Raw genomic sequence first — 18,103 nt, 5'->3', positions numbered from 1 at the left:
CGCTGTGATGCTAACTAGCCGCTGTGATGCTAACGAGCCGCTGTGATGCTAACGTGCCGCTGTGATGCTAACGTGCCGCTGTGATGCTAACGTGCCGCTGTGATGCTAACGTGCCGCTGTGATGCTAACGTGCCGCTGTGATGCTAACGTGCCGCTGGGATGCTAACGTGCCGCTGTGATGCTAACGTGCCGCTGTGATGCTAACGAGCCGCTGGGATGCTAACGTGCCGCTGTGATGCTAACGTGCCGCTGTGATGCTAACGTGCCGCTGGGATGCTAACATGCCGCTGGGATGCTAACGAGCCGCTGGGATGCTAACGTGCCGCTGGGATGCTAACGTGCCGCTGTGATGCTAACGTGCCGCTGTGATGCTAACGTGCCGCTGGGATGCTAACGTGCCGCTGGGATGCTAACGAGCCGCTGTGATGCTAACGTGCCGCTGGGATGCTAACGAGCCGCTGGGATGCTAACGTGCCGCTGGGATGCTAACGTGCCGCTGTGATGCTAACGTGCCGCTGGGATGCTAACGTGCCGATGTGATGCTAACGTGCTGCTGTGATGCTAACGAGCCGCTGGGATGCTAACGTGCCGCTGTGATGCTAACGTGCCGCTGTGATGCTAACATGCCGCTGGGATGCTAACGTGCCGCTGGGATGCTAACGTGCCGCTGGGATGCCAACGTGCCGCTGTGATGCTAACATGCCGCTGGGATGCTAACGTGCCGCTGGGATGCTAACGTGCCGCTGGGATGCCAACGTGCCGCTGTGATGCTAACGAGCCGATGGGATGCTAACGTGCCGCTGTGATGCTAACGTGCCGCTGTGATGCTAACGAGCCGATGGGATGCTAACGTGCCGCTGTGATGCTAACTAGCCGGTGTTTAGCAGGAACCACTGGGTGCGTCAGGTCCAGGGCTGTGTACTGCCAAGTCACCCTAACTCTACGACATTTTATACACTTGGATTACAGGCCATTCCATTTCTGTGGCAGAATAGTGTGCGTGTCTGTGACAGAGTGGGTCTGTCACTGACGCCGGGGCAGCACGCACGCACACATGCACACAACATTCGCTCATAATCTACATTCATACATGATCAAACATGCATACATATCCATTAGTCTAGGCATACATGCATTTATACATACATTTATATATCCATTCATACATACATTTATTTATTGTTGTTGTGGTGTGTATATATATTTATTTGTTGTGATGTGTATATATATTTATTTATTGGGTTGTGTATATGTATTTATTATTATTATCGATGTATTGGTATTGGAGGTTGTTTTTGTATAATGTGTAGGAAACGGCAATCCATTTTATGTGTAGCACCTGTGTTAATGAATTATGTGTGGCACCTGTGGAGGGGAGAGTGCAGGTGTCATGAGGGCTGCGTGCCCAAGGTTCTGGGTTCTTGCCCTGCACCAGTTGCAACGTAGGTGACTGAGGGAAGTGCCGTATGTGTCTGTTAGTCTGTTTGTCTCTGTGTCGGGGCTTCACCAGACAAAGGTTGCTAAAGATGAGTAACTAGGGAAGTGCCGCGCAGTAAGTGTCGTCTATCAATATGACGTTATTGTGGAGCGCATATGATAGACCAGGTAGTATTTTGTTATTTTGTTAGTTTGTTTAAGTCACTTGTTATTGAGATGTCACCTCTGCACCGTGGATGGCCGGCAAATAAAACAACACCAAGATCATTTTTCCGACTACGCCATCATTTGTGTGACTTTGGAGGGGAGAGGAGAAGGACCCCGTCACAGTGTCCCCCACTCAAACAATCCCCCAGCCATGTTTCAACCCCCCCCCCCCCCCCCCCATCTCATTACCATTCACCTTTTGTCCATCACCCCCCCCCCCCCGGCCATTCTACCCAGAATTCCCCTCTCTCCACTATAAAGACCTACGTCTTCACTAGGATTCTGGAGCTCACCTGGGGACAAGAGGCCATTGTCCTCGTTGAGTCATCATCGCGCTATAACTCTGATAAATAAACCTGTGTTTACCAAGTCTATCTTTGACTATCTACACTCATTGATATGGGGTTCATAATTTGCCCTCACACTTCCCAGAGGAATAACCTTTTTCAAGCGATTACGTTGTGCAGATGTGGGGAAAGTGTAGCGTACCTGCTCCAGCCACGGTACTATACAGTCATTGTGAAACAGATGGTTGCAAGGAAGTTGTCTGACAGTCTCCCCCACGCTGTAGTCATCTTTGCACACTGGACATTCTAACCCTGCACCTGTGGGGGGGAGGGGAGGGGGGGGGGGGGAGAAAGCGTCAGAAAGCTATATACAGTGTGTGTTAGAGCTGTCCCCGAAGCCTGTTTTTGGGCTTCGAACTTAGTCAGGGTTTTTCGAACGGACGTTCGAACATTCGGTTTTAATTAAAAAAAAAAGTATCTAAAAAATTTAATTATATGTATTATATTAGTGTAGCCTAATCTTTATCTGCAACTGTGAAGAAAAACGCCATTGGTTTAAACAGAATGAATAGACACAAAATATATATATAAAATAGTTTTTTTTATTAAAAATAAAAAATTTGAATGTTGATTTAGAATTCGAATGAATAACGAACGAAGGTCCGAACGTTTGGACTCAGCCCTAGTGTGTGCGCATGTGTGAGAGAGAGAGGACAGAGAGAGAGAGAGGACAGAGAGAGAGAGAGGACAGAGAGAGAGGACAGAGAGAGAGAGAGAGAGAGAGAGAGAGAGACTCACCAACATGTTCCTCTTTGATGGTGATGGTGGGTAAGCACTTTATCCTCTCTCTGTCTGCAGGTGGGGGACCGGTGTTTTCAAACTGGTTCAATAACTTCAACGGGAAGAATTATTGAGAAAGGTAGCGGTTATGAATGGAATAGTATTATCAAAAACAACGTGTCATTCTGTATTGTGAAATAATGAGAGTTAGGATTTCATAGATATCCTAATTGCCCATAACTGTCCCCACACACTCTATAAAATGGATTGGATGACGAGATTAAACTGAGCAAAAACATCATACAGTTGAATTACAAAAGAACAAGTCCAGAAAGGTACAGTAAGGGCTTGCGTCCACCTGCCGCATATTTCTGGGCACAAGCGTCTTTTGTCAATTGTTCCCAATGAGGACAGCGCGTTGGACGATCAGTGGCTTTGATCTTTTTATTCCCCCCCCCCCTGGAAACGCTCATGAACTTACTGGTTCCTCACATCGAGGAAATGCGCTGCGGTCGGCTTCTTTTTTCAGCGTCTTTCAGTTTTTTTTGTGCGGCCGCGCCCAGCTTTTAAAGTTGAAACTTTCTGAACTTATCAGAGTGATGAGCTGAGCGCATTTTCAGACAACCAATCACAGCCAATCATATCTACCACTCTGTGACACAATGGACCTATCTCAAACCCTGCCCTCTTTTCTTGATCCTCCAATCACAACTGTCGCTTGCCTGTTTGTCCGAGGTAAGCGACAGTTGTGATTGGAGGATCAAGAAAAGAGGGCAGGGTTTGAGATAGGTCCATTGTAACCCGACACCGGAGTTGCCTGCCTGCCTACCCACAAGAGACGGGCCATTGCGATTCGCGACAAAGCACAAATACACTAATAACTACACGAATACACTAATAAAAAACTAAAAAGCAAAGGGCGAACTGTGGTGTCAGGCAATAACTATATATATAATTAATATGCAATAAAGTGTATTAAAATATGCTATATGTGCAAAACCGCAGCAGTAAAATACGATAAAAAGATGGCCGTCGCTAGATTTCTTTCTCTCCGTCATCTTGCTACAAAAGGCACGCGCTGCGGGTTTTTTTCTCTCTCGCCGCAAGCGCTCCATCCCAGCACTACCAGCGTTCTGCCAGCGTTTTTCAGCTGGAAATGAGTGGTAGGTGGACGCATGCCCTAAAGATGGCGGTGGTTGTAACTCATTAATTAATGGAGATGTTGAAATTATTGACTCGTCTTGTTTACAGGGTTCCCACAGACATGGCTAAATGAAATTCAAGGACTTTTGAGTACTTTTCCAAGCACTGTTTTTCATTTTCAAGGACGACACTCCGAGGATACAATTAACTTTTAAATGCAGTTTTTTTTAAGCATCTTCTTGGCCTGCTCGCCAGCTAGAGCATCACACGCGGAGAAGAAAGGAGGAAAAGCAATGGACCCGTCTCAAAACCCTGCCCTCTTTTCTTGATCCTCCAATCACAGCTGTCGCTTACCTCTGACTTCCTCGTACAAACAAAAATACATTGCCATTTCAATGGCATGACAATGACGTAACCACTACACCTCCCTATTTAGGTGCCATATAGAACCGTTTTTCCAACAACGTGCTATTCTATAAATAATTAATTAAGAGTTTCATATAAGTGTCCCCAGAGAGCTCTGTGACATCATTGCTTACTTGCTCGTCTGCAGTTTAATTTCCAACGGAGTGTAAAGAACACCACTTTGTGTACCTGCGTAATGATGGCGTCGAGTCCATTGGCACCCCAGGCGTAATCCATTGGATTTGAATGCAGCATGCCCCTAGGAAAAAGGAAGGCGGTCAGCAAAAAAAATAAAAAATAAAAAAAACACCCATTAGGGAAAACAAACCAGAGGACGGAACATGAGGATTTCCTGACGAGAATGGAACGTGTCCCTGCTGAGAACAGCGTTTAGCCAATCAGGTCATATGAGAACGTTGTCTTTATTACACGATACACACAAAAGACATTCAAATCAACACAGGTTAGTCAGGTGGCGGCTTGTACATACCATGGTCCCATCCCTATGTTGGGCATGGCTGTAGGCGCTATGATGCCATTCACTAGCTGCTGGATAATTCTGCAGAGGGGAGAACATCAGTCACTTTCTTGAAGATAACTCTTTGGACTACATTACATTTTAGTACACACACACACACACACACACACACAAACAAGGAAATGTCAACAAGGTTTTTTGTGGACAAAGCAACGTTGACAGTTTGTAGCGTACAACACAAAATGTATTTCCATATAAAATAAAAAGAGAGAATGGGGCGCCAGTGGCGTCATTTCAGTACACGCCAAGGTATGGCGAGGAGGGAGGGGGGGGGGGGGGGTTGGTGGATTTTTTTTGTCAAATCAGTTGTGCAATAGTCACTTTGTGAGTTTTTATTTTTTTTTTTAATCTTTTTCCCCCTCCATTTTCCTCCGATTTTCTCCGATTTTTTTCGAACAGGCGAATCCAGCTCACAGCTTCGGGGTTGGTGACGAACGCAATCTCCGCTACGCCACCTAACCGCCCCCTGGTGAGTTGTTTCTATACAATTCACTTATATGACATTTAGGTATGACACAGGACTACACAAGAATTTTTTGTATAGAAATGTGTCAACAGACTAAAGCAGGGAACCACAATATTTTGCATACAAATGATGCAGAATGTAATATCATAACTGTCTATTATTTTTCTTGCAATTGAGCCAATTTTCCTTAGGTACGGTTTTGAGGTGTGTGTTCAACAGAATGTAGTATCAAAAACACATTCAGAAAAAGTATGGGTTACTGAATGCTGAACTGCACTGTTATAATCACTAAGCCATTGTAAGACCTTACCTGTGTCCCTGTATCACTTGTCTCTGCTGCCCTTTGATTAAAAAACGTCTGTATGTCCATTTTCCTTTTTTTTTTTTGCATATTTCAGTTAGTCACAGTAAAAGTCGCCTAGTAAAAGTGAGATGATTGACTATATCAAAACATGCTAGGGCTGTACCGAATAGTTCAAAGCTTCGTTCATAATGTTGACATTCGAATTCTAAATCAACATAAAAAATTGTATATGCATATGTATTGTATTGTATTTATTATTTTTATGTCTTTTAACACTTTGGGTGCCGGGAGCCGTCTTTAGACGTCTTTGCTGGCCATGCTAAAGTTGCCGGGGGACGCTGTACGTCGTCTTTATATCAATATTTCAAAAATCTGCGATCGGATTCATAATGTCCCTCCGCTGGACTGAGATCCACCAGCAGGACCCACTGAGCTCTCTGGCGGTTCAGGAGCGCCATCTGGTGGCCGATCGGCGCAAGCGCTTAACAGGAAGCGCACTAGAGGTTTTGCTAGACGTCCGTATTGCTTCCGGCCACTCGGTACATGTCCCGTGACTCTAGCTCGTCACTCTACATAGCGATCGATTGCCAATAACTCGATAAACAACATGATTTGGACGTATATACCATTATACAAGCTGGAGATGGACCGGGTAATAATATATCCCATAATGATCAAATTTCTACTCGACGATGATCGCCCAACGGCGCGCGGAGACTGGGGTGAGTTTCAGCGTGTAGCGTTACCGTCTTCGATAATAACTGATATTATCAACATTTGACCCACATTAGATGATTGGTATAACGCTGCCCACGGAATTATAAACGCCCCCTCGCCCATCCGGTCAACATCAGATGACGTGTAGTAACTTCTAGAAGTACGTCTAGTTGGAATTTTTTATATCGCGCTGATTGCCATCAAACTGTATTTCATCATCAATATAATGCATTTGGGGCTATATATCACGTTCTGGAGAAAGCTGCAGAAAGAGATGAAAACATACTTATACATTAGACCATACTTTACTATGAATATGTGAATGAAAAAGTTTAACGTTGCTACACAATGAACAATACATATAGGACTTTGAATGGGCCCTAATAATGGCAATGTAGCAATAGAATTTAAAAAGTTATAGCCCTGCAAAGAAGGGGACTTTCTCCATAGACAAATAGCGCTGGCAATCTATGGTATATCATTAATTTAACCTTAGGCAACCAAAGTGTTAATCTACATTTATTTTGATTTAATTACTATCATTTCTGTCATTGTCCTGTGATTTATCATAGATTTCTACTATTACTGTATTGTTTGTCTAGTTTTATGTTAAAGGGAAAATAAAAAACATTTGTTTAAAAAAAAAAAAAAAAAAAAAATGTAATTATAAGGGCGGCTAAGTGGCGCAGTGGGCAAGGCGCTCGCCACTAACGCAGGAGATGCTGGGTTCGAGCCCAGCTCTCGGCGTTGCTACCAGCTTGGCTGGTCGTTCATACTAACACAATTGGCAGTGTTAGAGGGTGGGAAAGCTGGTGGGTGGGGATTGGACGTTGTGGACGGCGACTCCTACAGGTCGGTTGGTGCGCCTGTACAGCAGAATCAGGAAGTAACGGGGGCAGCGTGAGCCTCCCACACGTTAATCCTCGCCACAGAGATTGCGCTGTACAGGTGAAAAGATGAGACGGCTGCCTCCTTGTGTACCGGAGGGGACACGTGATGCAAGGCTTCGTCCTCACTGCAGCCGACCAGTGGGAGGCATAGTCTAGCAACGTTCGAGACAGGGGAGGGTAGAATTGGATAATACGAAATTGGGATGAGAGAAAAATAGAAAATGGGGAGAAAAAGTGGATCAAAAAAAAGTATTATAAAAGAATAAATGGCGAGTGCCATACCTTGCCATACCAAAAAGACGCCCCTGGTGCCAGGGTGGCACACCACGTAACGCACTGCGGTGCAACGCAGTAGGAGAGCTTTACGGACAAACAAACTCAAAATGCTATTCTCCTCTCATAGCAACTTAATAACCAGCCTATCTGCTGATGCGATTGTCAAGTGATGCATATGACACGTTTAAGCCATAATAAAGTGTCAGTGTCAGGCAGTTAGGGTTGGGTACCGTTCACATTTGAACCGATACCGGTACCTGTGAATCGATACCGGTACCCAGCGGTAATTTTTTTCTGTACTTTAGTCTCTAAAACTCAGTTGTAAAAAATGTGTCCAACCATAAAATTATTTATTATCATTATTATTTATTTAGAACAATTTGTTAATATATATATAATATATAATATTGCAGTGAGCGTATAAACAAGGATGTTGACGTCGGCGGACATAAAAAAATATTATTATTTTTTTAACCTTTGCTAAATGATGTACTGAATTATGTTTCTTTTTTGTATTTTTTTTGCGTGTAAATAATGTAATGTAAAAAGGGTAGGCAATTATAAGCCTCGGCTTCAGCCTACACCTTTTCGGAATTCTTTTTTTCTTTTCAGTATTTTCTTTAAAGGGGAACTATTTTACTATTTCTTTCACTATTTGGGCACTTTTACACAATTCCTGTGAGTTTATGGAACACCTGTTTTTTTTTTTTTTTTTTTCATTGTTTTGTATTTCTAATCAAGTCCTCAAAAACAGCATTTTTCTACCTCAAGATCTTAAGCCGTTTTGAGCCTGGGCTCCAACCACTGTGTTCGGAACTGTTTGGAGTGTGTGAGTCTCAGCAGAGTCTCATGCAGCTGAGTCTCTCTGACATCACAAATCGGCACATTTTCAGATGACTCAGTTCAGTGAGGGTGAATATTGTGAGAGGAGAATTGGAAGAATGCGCCAATATGAGAATTAGAGACATAGATCATATTACTATAAGTCCACATAGCTAGGAAACAATGCTAAACACTGAAAAAGGCCATTTATAAGATAGTTCCCCTTTAATGTTCTACTACTATGCTTTGTAAAAGAAGACTGAAATAAAATCATTCATTCATTCATAGTGAATTATTCGTGAAGCTGTACACAACGTCTTACCCCTCCAACGTGGGCACTCCCTCGTGGCGCGCTCCCTGGCGTCGGGGGATGTGTCTGCCCCGCGGCTGCCGCGCGCTGTACCGCTGCCGGGACGCCATCTCCCGCTCCCTCCGGTTCTCCGCCTCGCGGTTGTCCTCCGGGGGTCCGGGCTGCTGCGTCCCGCCCACCCTGAGGTCGAAGCTGAATGAATGAATGAATGAATGAAAACTTTATTTAACAGATTGCAGAATGGGTACAATACAGAAAGACGTTTGTCTTGTTTACATCAGGGTCCCCCATTTTCAATTCATAGTGACATTTATGACATACACAACATACATGACATCATGACATTTATGGCATAGGGACATACATGACATACAGGTATATAGTAGTTACATTTGTGACATATATGATTATGCAAATATACAGTACTGTTACCCATAGATCCTGACAGAGAATATATACATACGGTGGGGAGGAGACTGTACATTAGGAGGGGGTGGGTGGGTGGGAGAGAAATATACATACGGTGGGGAGGAGACTGTACATTAGGAGGGGGTGGGTGGGTGGGAGAGAAATATACATACGGTGGGGAGCTCTCGTCGAAGATGCCCAGGGCGAACTGGCCGTAGCCGGGCGGGAACGTGAAGAGGTGGTCCATGTTCTGCTGCAGAGCGAGAAGACGGGACGGGAAAGGTTTGGGTTTGGGTGCAAAACAACCGCTCGCTATCCTGTAGGGCTGTACCGAATGTCCTTTTATTTTTTTTACATTCGAAGCTTCTATTGAAGTTTTCGAATGAAGCTTCGAATGTCTGTCAACATATTTTAGGACATAATCATAATTTTTTTTTATCCTCTCAAACTAAATCCTCAATTTGAATAAAGTGATTATTCTGATTTTTTTTTAATTATTAAATCAACTTTCTTAAATATACTGTAACTCGTCAGTTTCATCAAACATAAATAATCCAATAAGGGCACGGTTGGTACGAAAGTGATGGTGACGTCTTGATGGAGCACCAAGCGGGTGCAGATAGGCTGCATCATTTATGATAAATGTTTTATTTAAATGTGTATGACGAGTCATATACTATAATACTATAATATTGTGTGGCCTATTCTTTATCTGCAACTGTGAAGAGAAACCCCCATTGGTTTAAACAGAATGAATGGACACATAAAAAATTCAAATAAATAAAAAAATTGAAAGATATTTATCTAATGTTGATTTAGAATTCGAATGTCAACGTCATGAATGAAGCTTTGAAGCTTCGAACTATTTGGTACGGCCGTAAAAACAACCGCTCGCTGTCCTGGATCCTATATAAGTGATGTAGACTTGATATCTTGCAATAATAATAAAAAAAAGAATTTAAACATTTGATCAGCTTAAAACATTATTTGTTTTTTGTCTTTCTATCTTTTCGCCCATCCCCCAATTTAGTTGTTATGCCAATTCCCTTCCTGGTCGTTGCGGCTGCCCTACTGTAGGTCTGGGGAATGTCAAGATTCCCTCAAGCCTCTGCTAGCTGGTAGGGCGGCTACGTGGTGCAGTGGGCAAGGCGCTCACCACGAATACTGGAGAGGCTGGGTTCGCCTGTTCGAGCCCAGCGCTCCACATTGCTTTCAGTTTAGCTGGTCGTCCGCACTAATACACATTGGCAGTATTAGGGGGTGGGAAACTGATGGGTGGGGATCGGGCGTTGTGGACAACGACTCCTACAGGTCGGTTGGTGCGCCTGCGCAGTAGAATCAGGAAGCGATGGGGGCGGCGCCCCTCCAAAGCACAGACCCGTGAAAGATTGCGCCGTGCAGGTGGAAAGATGCAACGGCTGTTACCTCGAGTATCAGAGGGGACTCGTGCTATGTATGACTTAGTCCACATTGCAGCCGGCTTGTGGGAGGCATGAAACAGCATTCGAGACAGGGGAGGGTTGAATTGGATGATACGAAATTGGGATGGGAGAAAAATATAAAATGGGAGAAAAAGTGGATAAAAAAAAAAAAAAACTCTGCTAGCTGGTCTAGAAGACATTAAGGACATGGATGAATCAAAATGTTCCGAGTTCCGACTCTTGATGATGTGAAGACGGAGGTTATTGTGTTCAGGCATTGTTTTAATGACTCCGTTGGTGCTCTAGGACCACCTTGCTGCCAGAAGTCGCTGCTTTATCAAAAGTCTCTGTGTCGCTTTTTGATAGTGGTTTTAAATTTGACAAACAAATTGGCTCTGTAGTAAAAGGCTCATTTTTCCAGTCGAGGCTCCTGTCCAGAATGCAGCCCTACCTCTCCCCCAAGGTCCTCGAGAGGGTTATCCATGCCTTGATTTCGTCCAGGTTGGATTATTGTAATGGTCTGTATGTGGGTCTCTAGACCAGCTCTCCCTGCGACGCCTGCAGCTGGTGCAGAACGCTGGTGCAGAACGCTGCTGCACGCTTCTTGACCGGCACAAAGAAGCGTGAACACATCACATCTGTGCTGGTTTTCCTGCACTGGCTCCCTGTTCGATTCAGGCTTGATTTTAAAATGTTGTTGTTGGTCTTTAAGGCATTGAATGGTCTGGCCCCTCAGTACCTAGCTGATCTTCCCCATGTTTGCACCCCAGTTAGAGCACTGAAGGTCATCGAATGAGGTACTTTTAGATGTCCCAAGGTCTCTAGGCTAAAGACTAAAGGCGACCAAGCGTTTGCAGTGGCTGCCCGCAAGTTGTGGAACAGTCTGCCACTGCAAATTCGGCCTGCCCAGGCCCTAGAGATTTTTAAGTCACGGTTGAAAACTCACTTGTTTTCATGAGGCATGTTAAGCCATACATCGCTGGTCCTGTTGTCACTATGTATTGACTTGTGCATTTTATATTGTATTTTGAATGTGTCCGTTTCTTCGTACTGTCAAGCACTTTGGTGCAACTTTGGTTGGTTTTAAACATGCTATATAAATAAAGGTGACCTCGACTTTGAGGAGGGTGTAGAACTACCACATGCCTCCTCCCATGTGGAGTCGCCAGCCGCTTCTTTTCACCCGACAGCTAGAAGTTTCACTGGGAGAACGTAACGTTTGATGCCATCTCCCCCAGATCCCCTCCCCGCTGAACAGGCCAGTAGGAGTCGCTATTATAATGACCAGGACCCCACCGGCTTCCCGCAAACACCGCCAATTGTGTTCGCAAGTACCACTACCACTGACGGCGGGAATTGAACCCCGAGTGTCTGCGGTGGTGGGCAAGTGCTTAGACCTCTACACTATCCATCCACCCCGAGCTCCTGTCGACGACGTGTCCTTGAACAAGACGCTTAACCCCTAATTGCTCCCGATGAGCGGGTAGGCACCTTGCCTGGTCGCCTCCGCCGTCGGTGTGCGAGTGAACGGGTGAATGTGAGGCGTGAGTTGTAAAGCGTTTTGGATAAAAGAGATGTATAAATGTGGGCGGCTACGTGGGCGTAGTGGGCAAGGCACTCGCCACGAAATCTGGAGATGCTGCATGGGCTCGCCTGTTCGAGCCCAGCGCTCCACATTTGCTTTCAGTTTAGCTGGCCGTTCATACTAATACACATTGGCCGTATTAGGGGGTGGGAAACTGATGGGTGGGGATCGGGCGTTGTGGACAGCGACTCCTACAGGTCGGTTGGTGCGCCTGCGCAGTAGAATCAGGAAGTGTCTGGGGCAGCGTGAGCCTCCCACGCGTTACTCCTCGCCACTGAGAGATCGAGCTGCGCAGGTGAAAAGATGCGACTGCTGTTACCTCAAGTACCGGAGGGGACTTGTGCTATGTATGACTTAGTCCACATTGCAGCCGGCTTGTGGGAGGCAAGAAACAGCGTTTTCGTGACAGGGGAGGGTTGAATTGGATCATACGAAATTGGGATGGGAGAAAAATATAGAAAATGGGAGAAAAAAGTAGATACAAAAAAAATAGATGTATAAATGCAGTCCATTTACCATTTAAATCAGCGGACATGAGCGCCTGTATTGTAATTGTCTTCTGTATTGTAATTGTGATCTATGGACACAATCGGACAGAATGAAGTAAAATAAACAACTAATTGTCTGTTTTTTCTATATTTTATTGCCACTAGTTTTTAGGGCTGTACCGAATAGTTCGAAGCTTTATTCATAACGTTCGTTGACATTCGAATTCTAAATCAACATTAGATAAATATTTGTCTATTATTTATTTATCTTAATTTTGTATGCGTCTATTCATTGTTTAAACCAATGGGGGTTTTCTTCACAGTTGCAGATAAAGATTAGGCTACACTAATATTATAGTATTATACTATTATAGTATATGACTCGTCATAAAAAAGTATCTACATTGGCACGAGATGTATTTATTAGGTGCTCAGAGGGAGCACTGCTATAACTGTAGCCCCTTTCATGACTGTGATGCATGCCAACAAGGAAAATCCCATAATTAACTCTGAAGAACTGGCGAAACGCTCGTTGTACAAGTATCGCAGAGACATTTCAAAGGTACTCACAGTTGCACGAGGGTTTCAAACAGACAAACGTTAGGGTTTGAAAGCTTGGTGTTGCTAATAAACATTTAAAATAATTTTTATAAACTGGTCAACACTGCTCAAACGGCTTTAGCTGCCTGATGCGCCTGCGCTGTGATCACAGCACATGCGCATCAGGCACCCAATGCAGGAAATAAAGTTGTGTTGACCAGTGTTGACCAGTTTATAAAAATTATTTAAAATGTTTATTAGCAACGCCGAGCTTTCAAACCCTAACGTGTGTCTGTTCGAAACCCTCGTGCAACTGCGAGTACCTTTGAAATTTCTCTGTGATACTTGTATAACGAACGGTTCGGGTAGGACCAGTTCTTCAGGGTAAATCTAGGTTGGTTTCCCATTGAGGAGCAAGGGACTGTGGATTCACTCGGCCAAACCTTGTTGCCGTGCATCACAGTCACAAAAGGGGCTACTATAACCATTGCGCAGTGTGGGTGGGTGGGTTGGTTGGTTAATTTGCGTGTGTCCACAGTCTACACACATGTTCTCAACTGCCTCTTCAGTCACACCACTTCAGCGGTTAAGATTCGTCATCCACTCACACTCCAAGGCAGCGCACCCTGATGAGCGTTTATAAAGTGCCAGCAGCAGCACACTTGTTCACATCAAATGACATAACCGTTCCCCCTCTGATTGATACAATTAATTATTCTTTTATATAATGAAGGATTTTGAACCAGGGGGATCTCGCCGCCACCGCCGCGGTCTTTAAAAACAACAGCTCACTGACCTCAAAGGTCGGCCGGTTCTGATCGCTGGTAGAAGCGGTGGATGTTGACCCAGTCTCTGTGCTGTATGGAGACAAAGCAGGCAGAAGTCAAACCTTTCTGTGGTCATTTTTAACTAAATATCACGTCGACCAAATACAAGATGTCATGTGTTGAGATCAACGCTAAGATGTGATAAGCGAGGGAGGGCTTGAGGTGCCCCCCCCGTTCACACTTTACCTTCTGTCGTCGGGCAGTTCCTCAATGAAGCCAGATTCACAGCGTGGACAGGTATAGTCCTGCAATGAGAATATTAATATATCTGATTTGCTGTCTATGTCGATTGTGTTATTACTTAAAATTGCTGATTGTTTATTATTAGGATCCCCAGAAACAGCCACTCCTCCAGGGCCCTTATTAATAATAGGGGTGATAATGATGACCTTCTTTTTTTTTTTTTTTTTTGGTCTTTTTCCCCCTCCATTTTTCCTCCGATTTTCTCCCATCCCAATGTTAGTCGTATGCCAATTCCCAGTCCCTTCCTGGTCGCTGCGCTTTACCCCCCACAGTCAGATCATTTGGGAGAGTGGAGGCTACCACGTGCTTCCTCCGACACACGTCCAGCCAATCACCGCTTCTTTTCACCTGGCAGCGCGGATTCTCATTGAGAGGGCGTAGCGTGTGGGAGGATCACACTATCCCCCTCACGTCCAATCCGCGCTTAGCAGGCGCCCCGACCGAACTGTAGGAGTCGCTGTTTACAACGACCCGGACCCACCCCGCCAGCTTCTCCCACCCTCTGATACAGCCAATTGTATTAGTGCAGACGGCCAGCCAAGCTGGTGACAACCCCGGAGCTGTGAGCTGGATTCGAACAGGCGAACCAAGCTCACAGCTCCGGGGCTGGTGACGAACGCAATCTCCGCTCGACCACCTAACCGCCTCATAATGATGACCTTCTAAAGGATAATTATTAATAATAGGGGTGATAATGATGACCTTCTAAAGGATTAGCATAATTAAAAGGGAGCCAGAAGCTCTCACTGCAAGAGTGAGGTAGCCCCTTTCGTGACTGTGATGCACGCCAACAAGGTTTGGCCGAGTGAATCCACAGTCCCTTGCTCCTCAATAGGAAACTCAAACCAACCATGAAGAACTGGCCCTACCCGAACCATTTGTTATACAAGTATCACAGAGAAGTTTCAGTTGTAGTTCAGTTTACAGTGGCACGAGGGTCTTGGACAGATAATCGCAATGGTTTGAAAGCTCGCCGTTGCTAATAAACATTTTAAATAATTTTTATAAACTGGTCAACAATATACAAATTATTTTAAATGTTTATTAGCAACGCCGAGCTTTCAAACCATTGCGATTATCTGTCCCAAGACCCTCATGCCACTGTGAGTACCTTTTAAATTTCTCTGTGATACTTGTATAACGGTTCGGGTAGGACCAGTTCTTCAGGGTAAATCTAGGTTGGTTTCCTATTGAGGAGCAAGGGACTGTGGATTCACTCGGCCAAAACCTTGTTGGCGTGCATCGCAGTCACGAAAGGGGCTAAGGCTGCTGATGATGATGGATAGAAAACATTTCAGCTATAAATTGTAAACATGTAAACTAACCACAATGGCGACGATGTGTTGTGTTTGGTGAAGAACTGAGGGGTGATATACCCTGCCAGCTTGTTTGCTGACATTATAATCATATTGCTCATCAGTGTAATGTATGGTCAAAATGAGACATTTAAGAACACCCCACCCATTAGCAAGTCTACCCATCAACAATGACATCATGTCACACAGCAGGTAACTAGCTAGCTGTTTGAAAGGTACTGTAAATTCAAGAAGCTTCCTATGAATGGCCGAACAACAGATTGTTGAGGCAGGCAGGGTGTGTTGTTGGCGATACTACACGATTGATTGATTGAAAACTTTATTAACAGATTGCAGAATGGGTACAGTACAGCTCAATACATACAATTGTTAAGGGGGATGCAGACCAGAGAGACTTTCGTCTTGTTTACATCAGGGTCCCCCATTTTCAATTCACCATAATCCGATCCTATTTAGCCTGTGTCGAAAGTGGTATTTTGGGGAAATAATTTCCCCCCACAGTGTTGTCGGGTTAATAATAACATACGTTCTCCCAGAAGGGGGATCTCACGCAGAGGCTTCTAAACGTACAGTAAAACGATGATAACCAGCACTCACTGAAAAAAGGAATTGACATTTGACTTAGTAAAAGCTAACTGATGACCATCATTAGCAGCTAGTAGCCCCACAATAAAGGAGACAAGTCAAGTAACTTAGCCACAAAAAATGAGCAGTCTATCCACAATTAAACCACACAAAAGGGTTACAATAATCAAAGCTAATCAAATAACGTTAGAAACGTAACATAAATCATCAAATAAGCAGTCGGTAACACCATCACCAAAGCCATTTGACAGCTAGCTAGTTTGACGTTAACCTGCTAGCTAGCTAGTAGCCCCAGTAACGTTAACGCTGCTATGTGTCGAGTCGACATGACTGTCTCTCTCTCTGCAACAACAACACACACACTAAAGAGACGAATGTACCAAAAACATCTTCATTCAACCATTAGAGTCGTTATAGTCCAGAAGAAGCAGTGCCTTACCGGTAGCCGGGGACTGATCTCTGCCGAGCAGCGGTGACAGAAGAACCGGCAGAGCCGCCGTGGGGGAGCTGCTTCCGCCATCTTTCTTCTGCTCCTCCCGTCAAGACGACCGAGGAGACGGGCAGCGACGAGGGACAACAACACAAGCGCCGTCTGCCAGAAGCGGAAGCGGAAACAGCCCCCACCATAATGTTATTTTATTTATTTATTTTGTATTTTTTTTTAATTATTATTATTATTATTATTATTTGTATGCGTATTATAAGTTTTTCTCAATTGACTGGGAGCGACGATGGACAACAACAAAAGCCGTCTAGTTTCTTCTTCTTCTTCTTCTATGGAGTTAATGGCGGGTCGCGACCACAGAAAGGCGCCATACCCCCACCTAGTGTACAACCCAGCAACTGCTCTTGAAGTCAACTTCCTGTCCTTTTAACTGTCATCAAGTGCATCATGTCTATAGGCTTGTTCAAGATGGATTTCGGTTTGCCTCGACTAGTAGACGACATGGCTTGTGGGGATTGATTGATTGAAAACTTTATTAACAGATTGCAGAATGGGTACAATACAGTACAGCTCACCAGAACGGCTTTCGAAATATTGAGGCCAACATGGCATTTCACTATTTCGAAAGCCGTTCTGGTGATTCTAAGTGCATGTTCAAAACAAATTATATTAAAAGGTTATGAAATGAACAAGAATGTGATAAAATATGTAATAAAAACGGTTTGATCAGTAGAAATCCGTTTGTTTCCCCAATACCAAGATGGCGGCGGTCTCGTGTCGTCAGAGTGTCTTCGAGACAAGAACCCCCCCCCCCCCCGCGTAAGAAAAAAAAACAATAAAGAAAAACCAACAAACCCATAACAAAATACCCAACCCTAACATCATCCACCCTATACTAACATAATAAAAAAAATTAAATAAAACCTAAACACAAACACAAACAAAAAAATTAATGAAATTCAAGCCGTCTAGTAGTTTCTGCGGTAGCGGAAGCGGAAACAGCCCCCACCACCACCAACAGGCGTCGCTAGCTAGCAATAGCATTACAGCAGCGCCACCGTTAGCATCGCACATAATACTGGAGCTTTTTGTAAAGAAAAAAATTGATAAATAATAACTACTTCGATAAATTGCTTTGCATTGCTACGACGACCATGGAGTCTACCCAGTCTAGCGATACAGGTAACAACGCGTCATGTTGTGAAAGGTGGAGCGGGTTTACTTTAATAACGCTACTTAGCTAAAGATGTCGCCAACCACAGTCAACAACGTTAGCCCAAGGCTGCTGCTAGCTAACGTTAGCTTTGTTACAGATCCGTTGTTATCGAACTGGAGGGGCTTTAATTATTAACTTAAATGTAACATGTCTTGACTTTGTCAAGTTTCTTATTCCGTAATGGGTCACATTAGCTAACGTTGGCTAGTGATATTAGGTACAACTCAACTCAGTGACTAGTGTTTTATTGTTGTGCATCAAACTTGATTTCAGACAAAAAAGTTAAATCGACCACAACCACTAGTCTTCTTAACCCTGTTGTGTGGTGTTTGCCTTGTTGTTGTTACTCCTCACCTAATCTTCACAGATCACATTTATCAACACAAGTGCTATCCCAAGGGTATCAATAAAGGAATATCTTATTCGTTTGTGGTTAATTATGTGTAT

General features: G+C 44.3%; 2 protein-coding genes across 2 annotated transcripts in view; one reads left to right on the top strand and one right to left on the bottom strand.

Moving 5' to 3' along the window:
* Positions 1-1,907: 1,907 nt before the first annotated feature.
* LOC311227651 (E3 ubiquitin-protein ligase RNF126-like) lies at positions 1,908-16,532 on the bottom strand (the record flags this gene model as incomplete). The annotated part of the gene is made up of 10 exons (XM_084313372.1): positions 16,435-16,532; positions 14,038-14,096; positions 13,821-13,881; positions 9,164-9,243; positions 8,595-8,774; positions 4,750-4,818; positions 4,449-4,518; positions 2,730-2,823; positions 2,134-2,249; positions 1,908-1,937 (listed from the first exon to the last, which is right to left on the bottom strand). Exons 1-10 carry the CDS (start codon positions 16,513-16,515, stop codon positions 1,908-1,910), a joined length of 840 nt encoding a protein of 279 aa, XP_084169498.1. The 5' UTR covers positions 16,516-16,532.
* A 934-nt stretch (positions 16,533-17,466) lies between these two features.
* The window catches only part of sugp1 (SURP and G patch domain containing 1), a 30,840-nt gene continuing 30,203 nt past the window's right edge, over positions 17,467-18,103 (top strand). Inside the window, exon 1 of the mRNA XM_084313457.1 lies at positions 17,467-17,622. Coding sequence (XP_084169583.1) covers positions 17,595-17,622 — 28 coding nt within the window. The 5' untranslated portion in view covers positions 17,467-17,594. The remainder of the gene's footprint in view (positions 17,623-18,103) is intronic.

Source organism: Notolepis coatsorum (genome assembly GCF_963971535.1).
Source record: "Notolepis coatsorum genome assembly, chromosome: 4".
Classification (NCBI taxonomy): Eukaryota; Metazoa; Chordata; class Actinopteri; order Aulopiformes; family Paralepididae; genus Notolepis; species Notolepis coatsorum.
The sequence above is the reverse complement of the archived record's forward strand: the minus strand, read 5'-3'. Positions and strand labels throughout refer to the sequence as shown.